Below are 15173 nucleotides of genomic sequence, written 5' to 3' on the forward strand. Positions count from 1 at the left end.
TCTTTGTGCAGAGATTACGCCAACCGATTTTCCATCCATGTTTTCCTCCTTTGCTATTGCTTCTATTGGGGGTTCAGCAAATTCGGCTATTAAATCAGTGAGAACTTGGCCCTTGATAGAGGTTCGAGGCATGTATTTAATATCGAAAGCTCCTAGAAGTGTGCTCCACATGGCAATTCTTCCTGTGTAATCGGCGCTCCGGAGTACCGACTTGAGGGGAAGTTAAGTTAGAACAACGACCGTATGTGCCTGGAAGTAGTGAGGGAATTTTCGTGTAGCATGCACTACTGCCAGAATCGCCTTCTCCAATGGTAAGTAACGCACCTCGGCCTTATGTAACGATTTTCTCACATAGTAAACTAGCCGTTGTATGCCATCGTCAATCTGTATTAATACCAAGCTCATAGCGTGAGGGGCCATCGTGATGTAGGCGAATAGAACTTTGTTGGCTTTAGGGCTAGACATGATGGGTGGCCGTGACAGGTACTCTTTAAGTTGCTGGAAGGCTAAGGCACAGTCCTCGGACCACTCAAATCCTTTTCACTTGTTCATCAGGAGGTAGAAAGGACGACATCGGTCCGCAGATCAGGAAATAAACCGATTCAAAGCCGCGATCATTCCAGTGAGTTTCTGGATTTCTTTTGGGTTCCGAGGAGCTTGTAAATTGTGAATCGCTTTAATCTGATCTGGGCTCACCTCAATTCCCCTATGAGTTACCATATAGCCTAAAAATTTGCCGGACCCGACACCGAATGAGCACTTATAGGCATTGAGACGCAGTTTGTGTTTTCTCAAGATGCCAAAGATGACTCTGAGATCTCTCACATGCTCGGATACTACTTTACTCTTTACTACCATGTCGTTTATGTAGACTTCAATACTCTTGCCCAGTTATGGTTCAAACATTCTGGTCATCATCCTTTGGTAGGTAGACCCTGCATTCTTCAAACCGAAAGACATCACTTTCTAGTGGCAGTTTCTGATAGGAGTCATGAATGCTATTTTTCCTTGATCTCCCGAGGCTAATGGTATTTGATGATAACCATGAAAGGCATCCAAGAAGCTCATTCGAGGGTGGCCTACAGTTGCATTTACCAACTGGTCTATCTGAGGCATTGGGAACGGGTCTTTTGGGCACACCCTGTTCAAGTCTGTGAAATCTACGCAAACTTGCCACTTCCCACTCTTCTTTTTTACAACCACTGTATTCGCCAACCACTCGAGGTAGAAGACTTCTTTGATAGCCCCTGCCTTTTTTAGCTTTGTTACTTCGTCCCTAACAGCGTCGGCATGCTCTTTTGACGGGCGTCGGGGTGGTTGCTTTTTGGGAATTGAGGATGGGTTAACATTTAGGTAGTGGCAAATGAAACTCGGATCAACCCCTGGGGCATCGTAGGCGTCCCATGCAAACACGTCAACATTTTCTCTCAGAAACCCAATCAATTCTTCTTTCTCTCAGAGGGGTAGTTCCGAGCCAACTTGAAAGAATTTCTCTAGATCGTCGTCAACAATAACCCTTTCTAGACTTTTGCATTTCACCTCCTCAGCTGGCTCATCAACATGTATTGCTGAGGTGGTTTATTGCTATAAATCCTTTTGTATAGAGGCCAAGGATTCTGCATTGGATTGGCGTGAGATGGCAGCCACCATGCATTGTCTAGCCATGGCCTGATTTCCTACAATCTCCTCTACTCGGCCCTCTGACGGGTATTTCACCTTCTGGTGAAGTGTAGAAGAAATGGCTCCTAGGGCGTGGAGCCAAGGTCTGGCCACTATAGCTGTGTACGGCAAATAGGTGTCGACCACAATGAAATCCACCTCCACCACGTTTGAACCGGTCTGTATAGGCAGTCCGATCTGTCCCCTTGGTGTAACAGTCTTCCCTTCGAAACTCACCAAAGGGGAATCATACGCCGTTAGGTCTTCAGGCTTTAGGTTTAACCCCTTGTACAGATCAGTGTACATTACTTCCACAACACTGCCCTGATCTACCAGTACTCTCTTCACGTCAAACCCCCCAATCCTAAGTGTAACGACTAGAGCATTGTCATGGGATTGGATGGTTCCAATTTTATCCTCGTCCGAGAATCTCAGCACAGGTGAGGTTCCCTTCTTAGACCTTTTGGATTCCCGATCATTGTCTTCGGTGGAGAGCCGAGCCACAGACATTACCCTGGAGGGAAAAGAGCTGGTTCTTCCCGGAGCGGCAAGGATGACATTTATCGTGCCCATGGGAGGTCTTAAGGATATGTCTCTCTAGGGTTCTTGGTTTGCCTGACCCAGATGACCACTGGATGGATGTAAAAGGTGCCGCAATTTTCCTTCTCGGACCAACTGATCCAGGTGGTTCCACAGGTTCCTACAGTCTTCGATGGTATGTCCGTGGTCTTGGTGGTACTGACAATACAGACTCTGGTTGCGCTTTAAGGAGTCTTCGGCCATCTTATTCGGCCACTTGAAGAATGGCTCATTCTTGACTTTCTCTAAAACCTGTTGTACCGGTTCTCTGAATACGGCGTTAACCGTTTGCATGTTGGCTGATCCAGATTGCCCCGCAAAATCTCTCCTCGGATGGTTATTGTTGTATCGTTCTGACCTGAAATCATTCCTCTTGTGAGGGATGATCTTCTCCTTTCCTTTCCCTTGCAGTTGGTCCTCTTCCACCCTTTTGTATTTGTCAATCCGGTCTATAAGTTGACGAACGCTGGTAATAGGCTTACCAGTTAGGGATTTCCTCAAACAATGCTTGGTGGGGAGACCACTTTTAAACGTGTTAATGGCGACGTCGTCGTAGTTATCGTCCATCTCGTTGTACATTTCCCAATATCTGTCCGAGTATGCTTTTAAAGTTTCCCCTTTGCACATAGACAATGACAACATTGAACTCAGAGGCCGAGGAACCCAACTGTTCGTAATGAAACGAGAGCCAAAGGCTTGGGTGAGCTACTTGTAGGAATCTATGGAGTCCGTTTTCAAGCTGTTGAACTACCTCATTGCCACAGGTCCTAGGCTGGACGGGAAAACCTTGCACATCAAAGCCTCATTTCAAGAATGGATGGCCATTCTTTGGTTAAACTGGCTTACATGCTTCACAAGGTCCGTTCAGCCATTATAAATGGCGAACGTAGGTTGGTGGAAACGCCGAGGTAGTCTAGCCCCTTCTATCTTGTGCGTGAAGGGTGACTTAGAGATCTGATCCAGAGCTTTATTCATGGCATCATTACCCAGGCCCTTACCAGATGGGCTCTTGTGTCTCTGTCCATGACGCTTCTCTTCTTCATAAGAGAAGGTTTTGCTTGGGGGAGTTCTTGATTTCTGCCTGTAATTGACAACCTCCTCCTCATTAGAGGTTATGTCGGAGCTGGAAGGGGACCGCCTTTGCTGTGCATGGCGCAATCTCTTTTTCAAGTCGTCTATCTCTCGTTGCATGGCCTGACAGTTGTTTTGTCTTTGGGATATGCGACTACCTACTTGGGAATGGCTTTGGCTCGTCTAGGTAGTATGCACACTCCCCTCTCGATTCCTTTCATTGCCTCGTTTTTGCTTAGGGCCAGGAAGATTACTCTGCTATTGAGGCCCGATGGGTTTTGTCCATTGGGGATCGGTTTGGTGTGGGTTTTCTTGGTGTGGACCTGACCCTACCGTGTTTAACCATCGCACTCACCAACACACGAGTTTTTTCCCACATATGGCGCCAATTGTAGGGACAAAGTTTGGAGCCCAAGCCCGAACTGTATGGAATCTTAGTCCAAAAAGCCCAATACAATGAATTTTGTAGGTTTAGATGAGTTGAGCAATGGCTTGCATGGGGTTAAGAAGCAATCAGACACGAATAAAAGCTATTATGATCAAAGGACCTTCCATCCGAGGAGACTAGAATTTAACTTATAAATACAGATCACCATTAGGGTTCTTTAACATGCTACAGTATTCTATCATTCTTTTTTTCTACCCCCTCTTCATGGGGGATTTTCCACATTATATAGGCCCTTCCTGATCACCTGGACCTTACACTTGTTGATTACCTGGATCCCCATTTGAGTATCCATCCCATCAGACACCCCTTTCAGTCCTCTGTGAGTTGCGGCAGCCAAAGCAGTACTGTTCAGGGGTCTTCTTCACATTAATGCGGCCAGAAAAGTAGCTGTAGTGCATTTAATGTGGTGGTGGTAGTTTTTCCTTAGATATTTTGAGTTTTCTTCCCCCTCACGTGTTCAGGGACTTCAACTCCTTGAGTATACACTTGGTCTGGGTTTGCTGTGTCCAAGGAGGAGTTCTTCCTCGGACCTTCTTCCCTTTGTCTCCCACTGATGAGGCTTGTAACGTAGATCATCTAAGTTGTGTTTCTCTCTTCGGACTTGTTAGTGTCCTCGGATAAGGCCCAAGATCCAATACATTATTTTGGGCCCTAGCCCCCACATATATATAGCCTAATTATTTAAGCAAAGTATTAATAGGTACATGCATTTATTTTCATGTATTTATTATTTATAAATCATGCATATTAATTATTTTATGTAAAATGAATTTTTATGATAATTTTTAAAATATTGATATAACATATAATTAATTAGAAAATAACATTCTTCCTCATGTTTAACTACTTTGGCAACAATCGAAATCAAGTAAAAAACCGGTAGAAACAATTTTAATTACCTGCAATTAAGAATATATACTATGGTTTTTTTTTTTTAAAGTATATAAAAGATAATTGTACATTTAAAGTAGTACTAGAAACAATTAAATATTTGCCAATTAACTTAAGCAATTGGTTCATATTATTGACTACCCTCATTTTCTAATGGCATGTAATATAATTGGAATTTTTTATAAGTATTATAGCATGTAATAAGTATTAGAGCTTTCACATCAGACTAGTTAAACTAGTCTGATGATAAAAATAACCACACTTTGTGTTTATTTTAGAGATATGTTTGTGTTATGTGGACAATTTGCCGCAAGAGGAATAACCACACTTTTAACAATACATAAAAGCATCTTTTCATAGCTATTTGCTTTAGGAAATTGCGTTGTGATTAATTCGTTCTTAGTTTTCATCGCTCACTCTTGTGAACTTTGAAGTCTAACTGGATGAGAGGATGTATGATAATCATCCTATGTGTTTGTCCTTCTTTGAATAAAATCTCATAATTATTGAAGAAAAGTTTAAAATATTAATAGTGAAGAAAAACTAATACCAGAGTGTCCCAAGTTCTATTAAGCTCAATCTGATGCTCAGTCCGGCTCAGATGTTCTCCTTGAAGACCAGAGTGCAGTCCATCATTTTGAACATTTTTTTTATCACTAATAAAAAGACGTCAAATAGTCTTTAATTAGTGTTTCCTATGGTGTATCAGACTTTATGTTTTATTTTACCTAGGTATACGAGTATTTTATCGTGCTTCTAGTTCCTAAGAGTCATGTTTGACTTTGGTCATGACTAAGTTTAAGTTTTAATTACTATTTTTGTTTTCCTATGCTTAGAGGGTTGTTCTAAGCTCTATATAAGCCTTTTGGCTGAATTAAATAACATTATAGTGTATTTTTAGATTAAAAAGTTTTGTGCTTCAAAAGATGGGTTTCTTCTTTTAAACTCTTAGCCTATTGGTAGACTCCTTAGGTGGTGAGTTCTGATTTTGTATTCTTTTGGGTGGTGTTTTTTGTATCCAATAGAGTGGTGAACCATTTATCCCTTTTATTTACTAAGTGTTTGGGTCAACCCATGGTACTCTATTACATTTTAGCCATCCTTCACCCTTTTATCGAACCAGTTTGGTTTTTCCCTTACAAATCCAATATTAGTTGGTATCAGAGCTTTGGTTTAATGGCTGGACATCATCGACATGGGAATAATGTTGAGAAACCTAAGAGAGATTATCAAGATTTTGAAATGGATGATTTAAGGAGACAATTTTAGCAACTCTACGAGCATTTGGAGTTTTACAAGAATCAAGGACATGGTCCTAGATATCATAATTCAAAATCTAAAGCTGTTAGCAATGATGAAAAGGAGAATCCACTTCATTGTGCTCATAGTCATTCCTCTGGCGGAAGCACTCCACCTCATCCTTGTCATATCAAAAACTTAAAACAAGGTTATGATATGAAGGTGGACATTTCAAAATTTGAAAGGAATATGCCACTTGATATTTTCATTGTTCGGATAACTATTGTTGAGCGAATCTTTGATTTCAAAGATATTCCAAAAAATCGCAAAGTAAAGATTGTTGCTATCAAACTAAGGAAACATGATTCAATTTGGTGGGAGCATCTTAAGAGGCAACGACAATGTGAAGTAAGATTGTATTGTGACATAGGAAAAGATGAAAAGAGAGCTCAGGAGAAAATACTTTCTTGACCACTACAAGCAAGATGCTTTTATGAAATTTCATAATTTCAAGCAAAAAGAGCTTTCTATGGAGGAGTATACATTGAAGTTTGATCATCTTATGATTCGATGTGATATTGTAGAACCAGAGGAGCAAATGATAGCCTGCTATCTTGGTGGGTTACATGCTGAACTCAGTGATGTGGTCCAGTTACAACCTTGTTGGACTTACAATGATGTTTGCGAGCTTGCTATGAAAGTGGAGAAGCAATTGAAGGAAAGGCAGAGTAGTAGCTTTCGATATTATAATCGAGAAGGGGTTTCTAACCGAGGGAGTGGTTCCACTTCTAAGTCTGTTGCACTATCCAAGACAACCACTATCAAGCAACCACCAAGGAATGAATCTACATTAGGTCCTAGTCATCCCAACACCTTTGGTACATGTCGTAGATGTCTTAAATGTCAAGGCCTCGGACATATTGCTTATAATTGTCCAAATCGCAAGATAGTTTCTCTTGTGGAGGAAGATGTGGGAATAAAGGATGAAGATGAGTCAGCACTGGTAGTTCATGAACATGCTGATTTCGATGAGGAGGTGATCTATGTTGATCAAAGAGAGTCACTTGTTGTTCAAAGAAGTCTCAAGGTAGCCTATGCAGAAGATGAATGTCTTCGAAACAATATATTCCATACCAAATGCACTTCTCATGGAAAATTTTTTGACGTTATCATTGACGGGAGAAATTGTGAGAATGTTGTTACAGCAACCATGGTGGAGAAGTTGAAATTAGAAACTGAAAATCATCCTCAGCCATACAAACTCCAGTGGCTTTTCAGAGGCAATGAGGTGATGGTTAATAAGAGATGCTTAATTCAATTTTCTATTGCCAAGAATTATAATGTTTCAGTAATTTGTGATGTTGTGCCCATGGATGCATGTCATTTATTACTTGGTAGGCCATGGAAGTATGATAGGAAGACTGGTCTTGATGGTTTTGAAAATACTTACTCTTTTGAAAAAGATGGGGTTTAAATAACTTTGGCTCCTTTAAGAGTGATTCATGTTCCCATACCTTCACTTAGGGAGGAAAGCAATTTACTAACCAGATCTGAGATGAAGAACATTGACAAAATATGGTGAGGGGTTTGCTATTGTGGCAAGAGAAGAGAAGGATCTAGCAGATATGGTTTTCTCCAAGATTGATCTACGCAGTGGTTATCATCAAATTCGAATGAGGCCAAGTGATGAATGGAAAACATCTTTCAAAACTAGCGAAGGGTTGTATGAATGGATAGTGATGTCCTTCAAACTCTCTAATGCTCCTAGTACTCTTATGAGATTAATGAATTATGTCTTTAAACCATTCATTGGTCACTGCCTCTGTTACTGAATGTTTGAAGGGAGGAAGGTTTCAGTAGAATTAAGAAGCCCAAAAGAGCTTTGACATGCTCAAGAAAAAGGTGATAGAAACTCCAATTCTTGTACTCCCAAATTTCAACAAGTTTTTTGAAGTTGATTGTAATGTTTCAAGTGTGGGAATTGGTGTTGTGCTTAGCCAAGAGGGTAAACCTATTGCTTTCTTTAGTGAGAAATTGAATTAATGCAAGAAAAAAATATTATACTTATGATAAAGATTTTTATGCCATTATTCATCATTTATTAATGCTTTGGATCATTGGAGTCATTATCTTCCATCCATTATTTTGTGCTTGGGATTAAATTTGGATCACGTCCTCAAGATTTTGGCAATGCCCGCGTAGAGATGTTGGGACTTTCCATATTTTACCCCGTTGATTCAACCATGTAAAGAAAAGAGGGGAGGTTAGAAATCATCCAAGAAAAACAAACCCCAGTAGGACAAAATATTATACTAATAAAAAGGATCATCATCGCGTGTGGTGCTCAGGTAGTGTGCTTAAGGCTTAGGAAGAGTCTCAAAGCTTATTTACAAAACTGAATTTAAATTGTCTCATGCTCAAACATAATGACATAAAGGAAACAGGAAATGCAAGAATAACGAAAACATAAAGATAGTGAGATGATTTTTAGTTTTGGGGACTTCTTCCACAGCATATGGCCAACTTGGCATTGCCTCAAGTCGGGTGTGCTTTTGTGAACATTGGCTTGGTTGTCCAACTGCTTGGGCGTATAAGCTCGAGCTTTCAAGGAGCAATTCTGGATCTTGATTTCCTTGTAAGGATCGTCTGAATATCTAATTCTCCGGTTGATGTGAACATATGCACTTCAGGCTCTAACTAGCCGCCTTTGATAAGACCTTGAACCTTCTGCTTGAGTAGCTTGCACATGTTCATGGAGTGGCCAACCATCTCCCCATGATAGTCACAATGATTTTCTGAATTGTAAGTCTCTGATGAAAGTTTTGGTTGGATCTCAAATGCCATCAATTCCACCAACTTCGCCTTTAACAGTATTGGCAATAACATGGATAACAGGACTGACAAAAGGTCCAAGGTAGTTGTGCCACTTGATTGGGAAATGTCGCTCCCTGGATTGCCTTTGTTCAATAATAGAGAAGGATACAGTACTCCATGAGGATATGGAGCCTTAGGGAGGCCTGTAATGAACGAGCCCCCTTAACCTCTGTTCTTGATCAACACATTAACCTGACCTTCACAGCTCGTTGGAGATGAATCGATGATTATGGCATTTTCAAATTGAATGATGTTATTGTCGATCAGGCCTTGAATCATCCCCCTAAGGGGCTTGCACTCTTCTAGGCTATGTCCCAGGCAACCAAAGTGGTGCTCACATGTCTTGGACGAGCTAGACTCGCCTGGAGGGGAATCGATTATATGTCTCGGCAAAATTGGGGCCACTAGGTGTTCTTTCAACAATATATGATATAATTGTGAAATCGGCATAAAAAGGGGAGGAAACTTTTCTAGTGCCTCTTGGACTTGTCAGGCTGGTACCATTTGCCTCGTAAGAGTGACAACATTTTGCTTGGGTTGGCTTTGCCTTGGTTGGCTCATTCCTTGAGGGGTTCGGATTGTGGGAGCCACATGACTCTTTTGCCTTTGAGACCCCTCAGATCTCTTTTCAACATATAATCTTTCATTGGCATTTCCTATAGATGCTAGGGCATCCATAACATTGACTCCATAGGTCAGGTCACTCATTGAGGTGTCAATGTGAAAGTCAATCAATTGATGCACAAGGTGAAGAAGTATATCCTGTTGATTTTCCAAATGCTTAATCCTTGCACTTAACCTGGGAAGTGTAAGCTGCTCATTAGAGGCCATACAACACTCAACTTCTTCTGATTTTCCCCACCGAATAATTCCTCAGCCAATCAAGCTTTGGAGCTCCTTGTTGAACTCATCACAATCTCCTAATGAGTGTCCCTGTGCTCCTAAATGGTATTTACAAGTCTCGCCCGTATTTCCTTACTCTTTCAATTCCTTTGGGCGTATGTACCATAGATCCACTAAAGCCATAAAAAGGTCATCCAGGTACCCATGCAGATCTTCTGGATCAAGATGGCCATCCTCATTTCTTATTTTTGCATTCATTTCCTCACCTTGAGCATCAAAGGTCGTGGTGGTGGCAACTTTAGACTGCATAGCACCCTCGAATATTAATGCATCGCTATCAATCAAGCTTTGGATCTTATGCCTTAATAGGCGACATTCTTTAGCTGAATGCCCCAGAGTATCATAGTGAAACTTACAAGTCTTTGAGGGGTTGTAACCTTTTGGAAGATTGATGACCGGCTTAGGGACGACTGGAGCAATTAAGCCCGCATTTAACAGAAAGGAGTATAACTCAATAACTGACATAGGGAAGTGGTGGGACTTCTTTGGCTTCTTCCCTAGATTCCCCATGAGATGTGAATTTCCTTTGGCCTTTTGGATAGGTAACGACTTAGCCAATTGTACCCCCTATCTTCAGCCACCATATAGACATCTCCTTCTTCGACCTTGGCGTCACTTCCCTTGAGTTGTTGTTCCATAAGAGAATAGAGGATAGTTGGGTCAACGATCTTCTTGGTCTTAACACCCTCATCGATACACTCCCTAATAGGAATCAGGCTAGCAAAATGAGTGACTTGGGTGCTAATCATCTTCTCATAGTATGAAGGCTTGAGATTGTCAATGAACCACATGATCATCTTATTTTCCATAATGGGAGGTTGCACTTGTGTGGCTAGCTCACACCACCTCTAGGCATACTCTCGAAAAGATTCCCCATTCTTCTGTTCTGTCCTCATAAGAACTATGTGGTCAGGAGCTATCTCGGTGTTGAACTTGTAGTATTCCAGGAAAGAGTTGGCCATTTCCCTCCATCTAGAGGTCTTTTCCAATCTCGCATACCATGTGGCCGCGGGCTGGTCAAACTATTAGGGAAAATATGGAAAAGCAAAGGGTGATTATCCCTATAGGGAGCCATCTTCCTATAGAACATGCACAAGTGGGCGCAAGGATCTCTTGTACCATCGTACTTGACGAACTTTGGTGCCTTGAACTTGGGAGGCATAATGACCTGAGGGAAGTTGGTCAGACTGTTTGGATTAACGCTTCCATGGACTCTGGAGTCCTCTATGATACGAAGCTTCTCAGCTAGAGTTTCCATTTGGCTCTTGAATTGGCCATACCCGAATTCAAGGCTCTTGTCTTTAAAAAGATCTGTTTCCTGGCCATTGCCCTGGGGTAGTACATTGTGGCCCTAATCTTGTATTGGCGAAGGCTGATTTTCATTCTCGGTTTGGGGACCTCCTTGGCTATGACCAGAAGAGTTTTGTCCTCCTTCTACAACTAGTTGTTGCACCATACGCATCAATTCTGACACTTGCTCTTTGAGAAGAGCGACTTCCTGAACAGTTTCCTTATGGGGAGAAGTACCATTGGTAGACATCTCTCTTGCGCGAGACCTAGTGACAATGGGATCACGACGTGGCGGTAGCTAGGCCTATTTCTTTTTAGCAATCTTTTAATCTTGAGAAAGCAAGAAGTGAAAGAAACAGGGTGCGTTTGACAAAGTGGAAACACAACACCAAAATCAAGTTAGTTTATGTCCTTGCTATTTGTGGTGGGCTTTTTGTGATTTTGGGTTGGATTGCCTCTTGCTGCACTAGGCCCGACGGTTCTAGATAAGAGAGTTGGGACCGGTCCAATTGCAACTCACCTTGGTCCGGCTTGCGCACAAAGTATGCCCTGTTTGCCGAAACCTTAATCACATGTCCATGGTAGGCGAAGTTGCTACATAAGAGTTATGGTAGATAAATGCAATAAAACAATGGTAAAAGAAATATGTTACTGTTAGGTGAAACAAGCAAGGGATCCTTAATTAAAACAGGGAAAAAGAACACATTATAGGTGAAGTTGCAAAGACGAGATAAGAAACAGTAGCAATAAGTGATAAAATCAAAGAATAAAAGATTAGTTTGCCGCATTCAATTGTATTACGGGGCTAAGGCCAAGGAGGGAACCACTTCCTCAACGTGGGTAACCTCACAGGATGATCCTGCTGTAGAAATTATCCACTTTGAGGGAATGGGGTTGAATGGCTTGTGCCCAAACGAGTTCTTTATTGTTAATAGAGGGTAGGCCTTTAGAGGGAAAGAAGGGATTAGCCTATTGGTGCATGCCTGCCATTCTACACTCCTTATTTCTTTTCTTTTTCTTTTCTCTCCGTTTTGTTACTTTGATTCTTTCCCACTCTTTTCTTTCTTTCTTAATGCTTGCTCATATGGTGTTATAGTGATGGTGGTGTTGTGATTCTCTTCTAGAGGTTGCTATGATTGTGGTGATGTTATTGTGCACAGCAAGGACCCTTTATATACTGCCTGTTGTGACTGGTTTTTTTTTTACCATTTTAGCCTTTAACCACTTTTGTCTGGTTTAGGGTGTTCCTCCAGACCACCCACTGGTTTGTCAGCTGTCCAACCACTACCACTTACCTGTGCTGACTGTGCCACTCCCCATTACTAGAAAAAGAAGACTGTTTTGTTTGCTTGCTTACCATGGCATTCTTATCCACCACAGTGTGGGTATTCCCTCTTGCTATCCCTCATGGCATGCATCTAGTGGTTCCAACTCATATTTCCTTCTTTTAGGTGGTATGTCATCCCAACAGGACATCACCCCTAAAAGAATATGAACGGGAACCCCAGAATAGGCTTTCTCTTTTCCCCACCGCCAGACCATACCCTCTCTTACCTCTGGCCCATGACCCATCACTCTTGTATTGGTTAGGTACAAGTTGGTAGTGCTTGGGCCTTGCGCGTGCTTCACTTCCTATGTACGTTGAAAGCTTGTCTGGTGTTCATGTGTTTGTGATGGTCTGAAGGCTCATCTTTGCATTCTACCGCTTATCCTTGACCTCTCATGGCGTGAACTATTTTTTGATTTTCCATTCTTTATTGGCTCACTCCTTTCAAGGGCTGGGCCTTGCTTGATCACAGGTTTTCCCCTCTTTAGCCCATCCTTTGCTTCTTCCATAGTCTTGTTACCATTCCTGTCATACCACTTTTCTATTCTTGCTGTGGTGTTATTTGACCTGTGCTTGTTGGGCCTTTTTGGGCCTGCTGCCTATTCTTCTCTCAATGACTCAATATGGTCATTGGATTTATACTTATGCTACTTTGGGCTTTCTTAACCCATTACATTGCTTATGGGCTCCTTTGTCCCATTTCTTTCTTCTTGAGCATCCTTGGCCCATTTGCTTTCCTTGGGCATCCTTGGCCTATTTTCTAACTCTACATTCCCATGGGCTTTTACTAACTCTTTTGGGTTTCTCTAACCCAAATACCTTGTTCATCATCCTTGGGGCTCATAGGCTTTCCACCAACCCCTTGCTTTCTTACTTCATTACCTCGGGCTTGCTGTGGCCCATTCTTACTTTTCTACATCTCATAATGCCTATAGGTTTACTACTTCTCTCTCTAGGCTCCTTTAGACCCATTCGCTTTCCTTAAGGCCCATTCATTTACTTTATGAGCCTATAATCCATTGTTCCTGTCATTCGGGTTTAATGGTTTTTCTATTAATCCACAAACTCTACTCTACCCATATTGTTGGGCTTCTTCCTACTACTAGGCTTCCAAAACGAGCATCAACACTATTTAACATGCACCTACCATTTTAAGAAAAATTCCCTTGATCGGGTATTTATCATGGTGAGTTTCTACTATGATGCAAGATTAATGCACAAGATCGGTAAGTAATGAAACTTTCATGACATGCTTAACAATGTGGGAAGGACCCTTCCTTTGATTACAGGTTTGTACAAAATTTTCTTTTACAACACTAGGTTCATTGGCTCCAATAATGGGCCTTTTACAATACAAGAAATGTAAATGCGAGGAAAAGCTTGGCTTCTGATAATGTGGACTTCTTAAGGGAAGCTTTTGGACACTTGGACCTCTTGGACCTTTAGATAGCGTGGATATCTTAGACCTTGTGATTTCTTGGGCGAGCCCTTGTATTCTTGATGCCTAGGACCTTTAGCAATTTTGACATCTTGGCAATTCGAATCTCTTGACAATTTGGACATCATGGGCCTCTGGATCTTTGACAGTTTTTCGGCAGCACCTCCCCTTTAAATGGAGTTTCGATTACTTGCCACAAATTTTATCTTTGCACAATTAGGTGATGGAACCAATTGGTGTATGCATGAGTGCCCTTGTAGGGTTGTAAACCCTTAGGGATAGGGTATGGTCTAGCATGTACAAGCAATGGGGTTGCTTTTCCTAGTGGTTTAAACATGAATGTTGTGCAAAAAGGATAGAAAGAACCTGGAGTAAAGCATAATTTTCTTGGCGCAAGCAAAAAGGACACACCTGTTACAAGACACTTTCCCTTGACCTCTAGCCCTATAAGGGTATCCTTTCCTAGGCTTAGATGTTCACTCTTTAGGTTTTCCCTAGTCCTGATGGGCTCTGGCTTGATCTAGTTCTCACAGGTTTGACATAATTAGGCCAATTGTATGCAAAGGCTTAACTGGTAGGTGGTTCCTATCCTATGGTACTCAATCGCCATACCCCTCCTTCATGGAAGTTATGGGGTAGGAAGGATCAAGGGGGCCTTTTCAGCTACTCCTGTCCACCCACGGACCTAGAAGTGCCTACAACATCAGCCCCGAAGCTAACTATGAGTAACACTGCCGATGTTCTGTCCACACACCTGCAGATGGGGTGATGAAATCCCCAAAAGAGGTGAGACCTTGCTAGTAGTGTGGAGCCTGGGTTCGACTCAAAAGGGTGTATATGTCACGCAATCCTTAATGAAGGGGAAAGACTTTTTCAAAGCATAGCATTTATATATATATATATATATATATATATATATGGAAAGCTGATAAAGGTGCAGTGGAAATTAAATTTTGCTACCCTATGTTTGCATGTGAGGAAAGCGGTAAAGTCCCATGTGAAAATACCTTAAAGCCACCTTTTGGCAAAGGGTTTTTTTGAAAAAGATTTTTGCTCTTTTGAAATGGTCTACTAGGATATAGTAGAAGCCTTTTTCAAAAGGAAAGCCCCGGAGGTCAATGCCAATTTTTGTGTTTTTGAAAGCCAATGTCCAAAGATTACGGTTTTATCAAAAACTCTAAAGGGTAAACTCTCATCGATCCCCAGTGGAGTCACCAGTCTATCGAAGCCCGGCCTCGATCGGCTGAGTGGAAAAAACCGCTGCCACTGGCCTTCATTTGACCACCCACTGTGGCGACAGCTCTCGAGCGTGCGGGGCCCCGTTGGAGGGCCCCTCTCGAATGTGTAAGCGTGTGCATTTCACGCAGAGTTTCAGGTGCTTTGTGTGTGTGTGGAGGGAGGTAGGTCTACCTTTGGCATTATGGCAAGAATCTGGGCCAAATTTTAAGGGATTA

General features: G+C 41.8%; 2 protein-coding genes across 2 annotated transcripts; both read right to left on the reverse strand.

Moving 5' to 3' along the window:
- Positions 1-1584: 1584 nt before the first annotated feature.
- Positions 1585-2169, reverse strand: LOC126722080 (uncharacterized). Its single transcript, XM_050425234.1, has one exon. The coding sequence runs from the start codon at positions 2167-2169 to the stop codon at positions 1585-1587; it is 585 nt and encodes a 194-aa protein (XP_050281191.1).
- Positions 2170-2256: 87 nt separating this feature from the next.
- LOC126722081 (uncharacterized) lies at positions 2257-2805 on the reverse strand. Its single transcript, XM_050425235.1, has one exon. It carries the CDS (start codon positions 2803-2805, stop codon positions 2257-2259), a length of 549 nt encoding a protein of 182 aa, XP_050281192.1.
- Positions 2806-15173: the final 12368 nt, after the last annotated feature.

Source organism: Quercus robur, chromosome 4 (genome assembly GCF_932294415.1).
Source record: "Quercus robur chromosome 4, dhQueRobu3.1, whole genome shotgun sequence".
Lineage (NCBI taxonomy): Eukaryota > Viridiplantae > Streptophyta > Magnoliopsida > Fagales > Fagaceae > Quercus > Quercus robur.

Bases quoted from the DNA above. Each gene is read 5' to 3' on its own strand.
- LOC126722081 (XM_050425235.1), bottom strand. From the start codon at position 2,805: ATGGACGATAACTACGACGACGTCGCCATTAACACGTTTAAAAGTGGT.
- LOC126722080 (XM_050425234.1), bottom strand. From the start codon at position 2,169: ATGTCTGTGGCTCGGCTCTCCACCGAAGACAATGATCGGGAATCCAAA.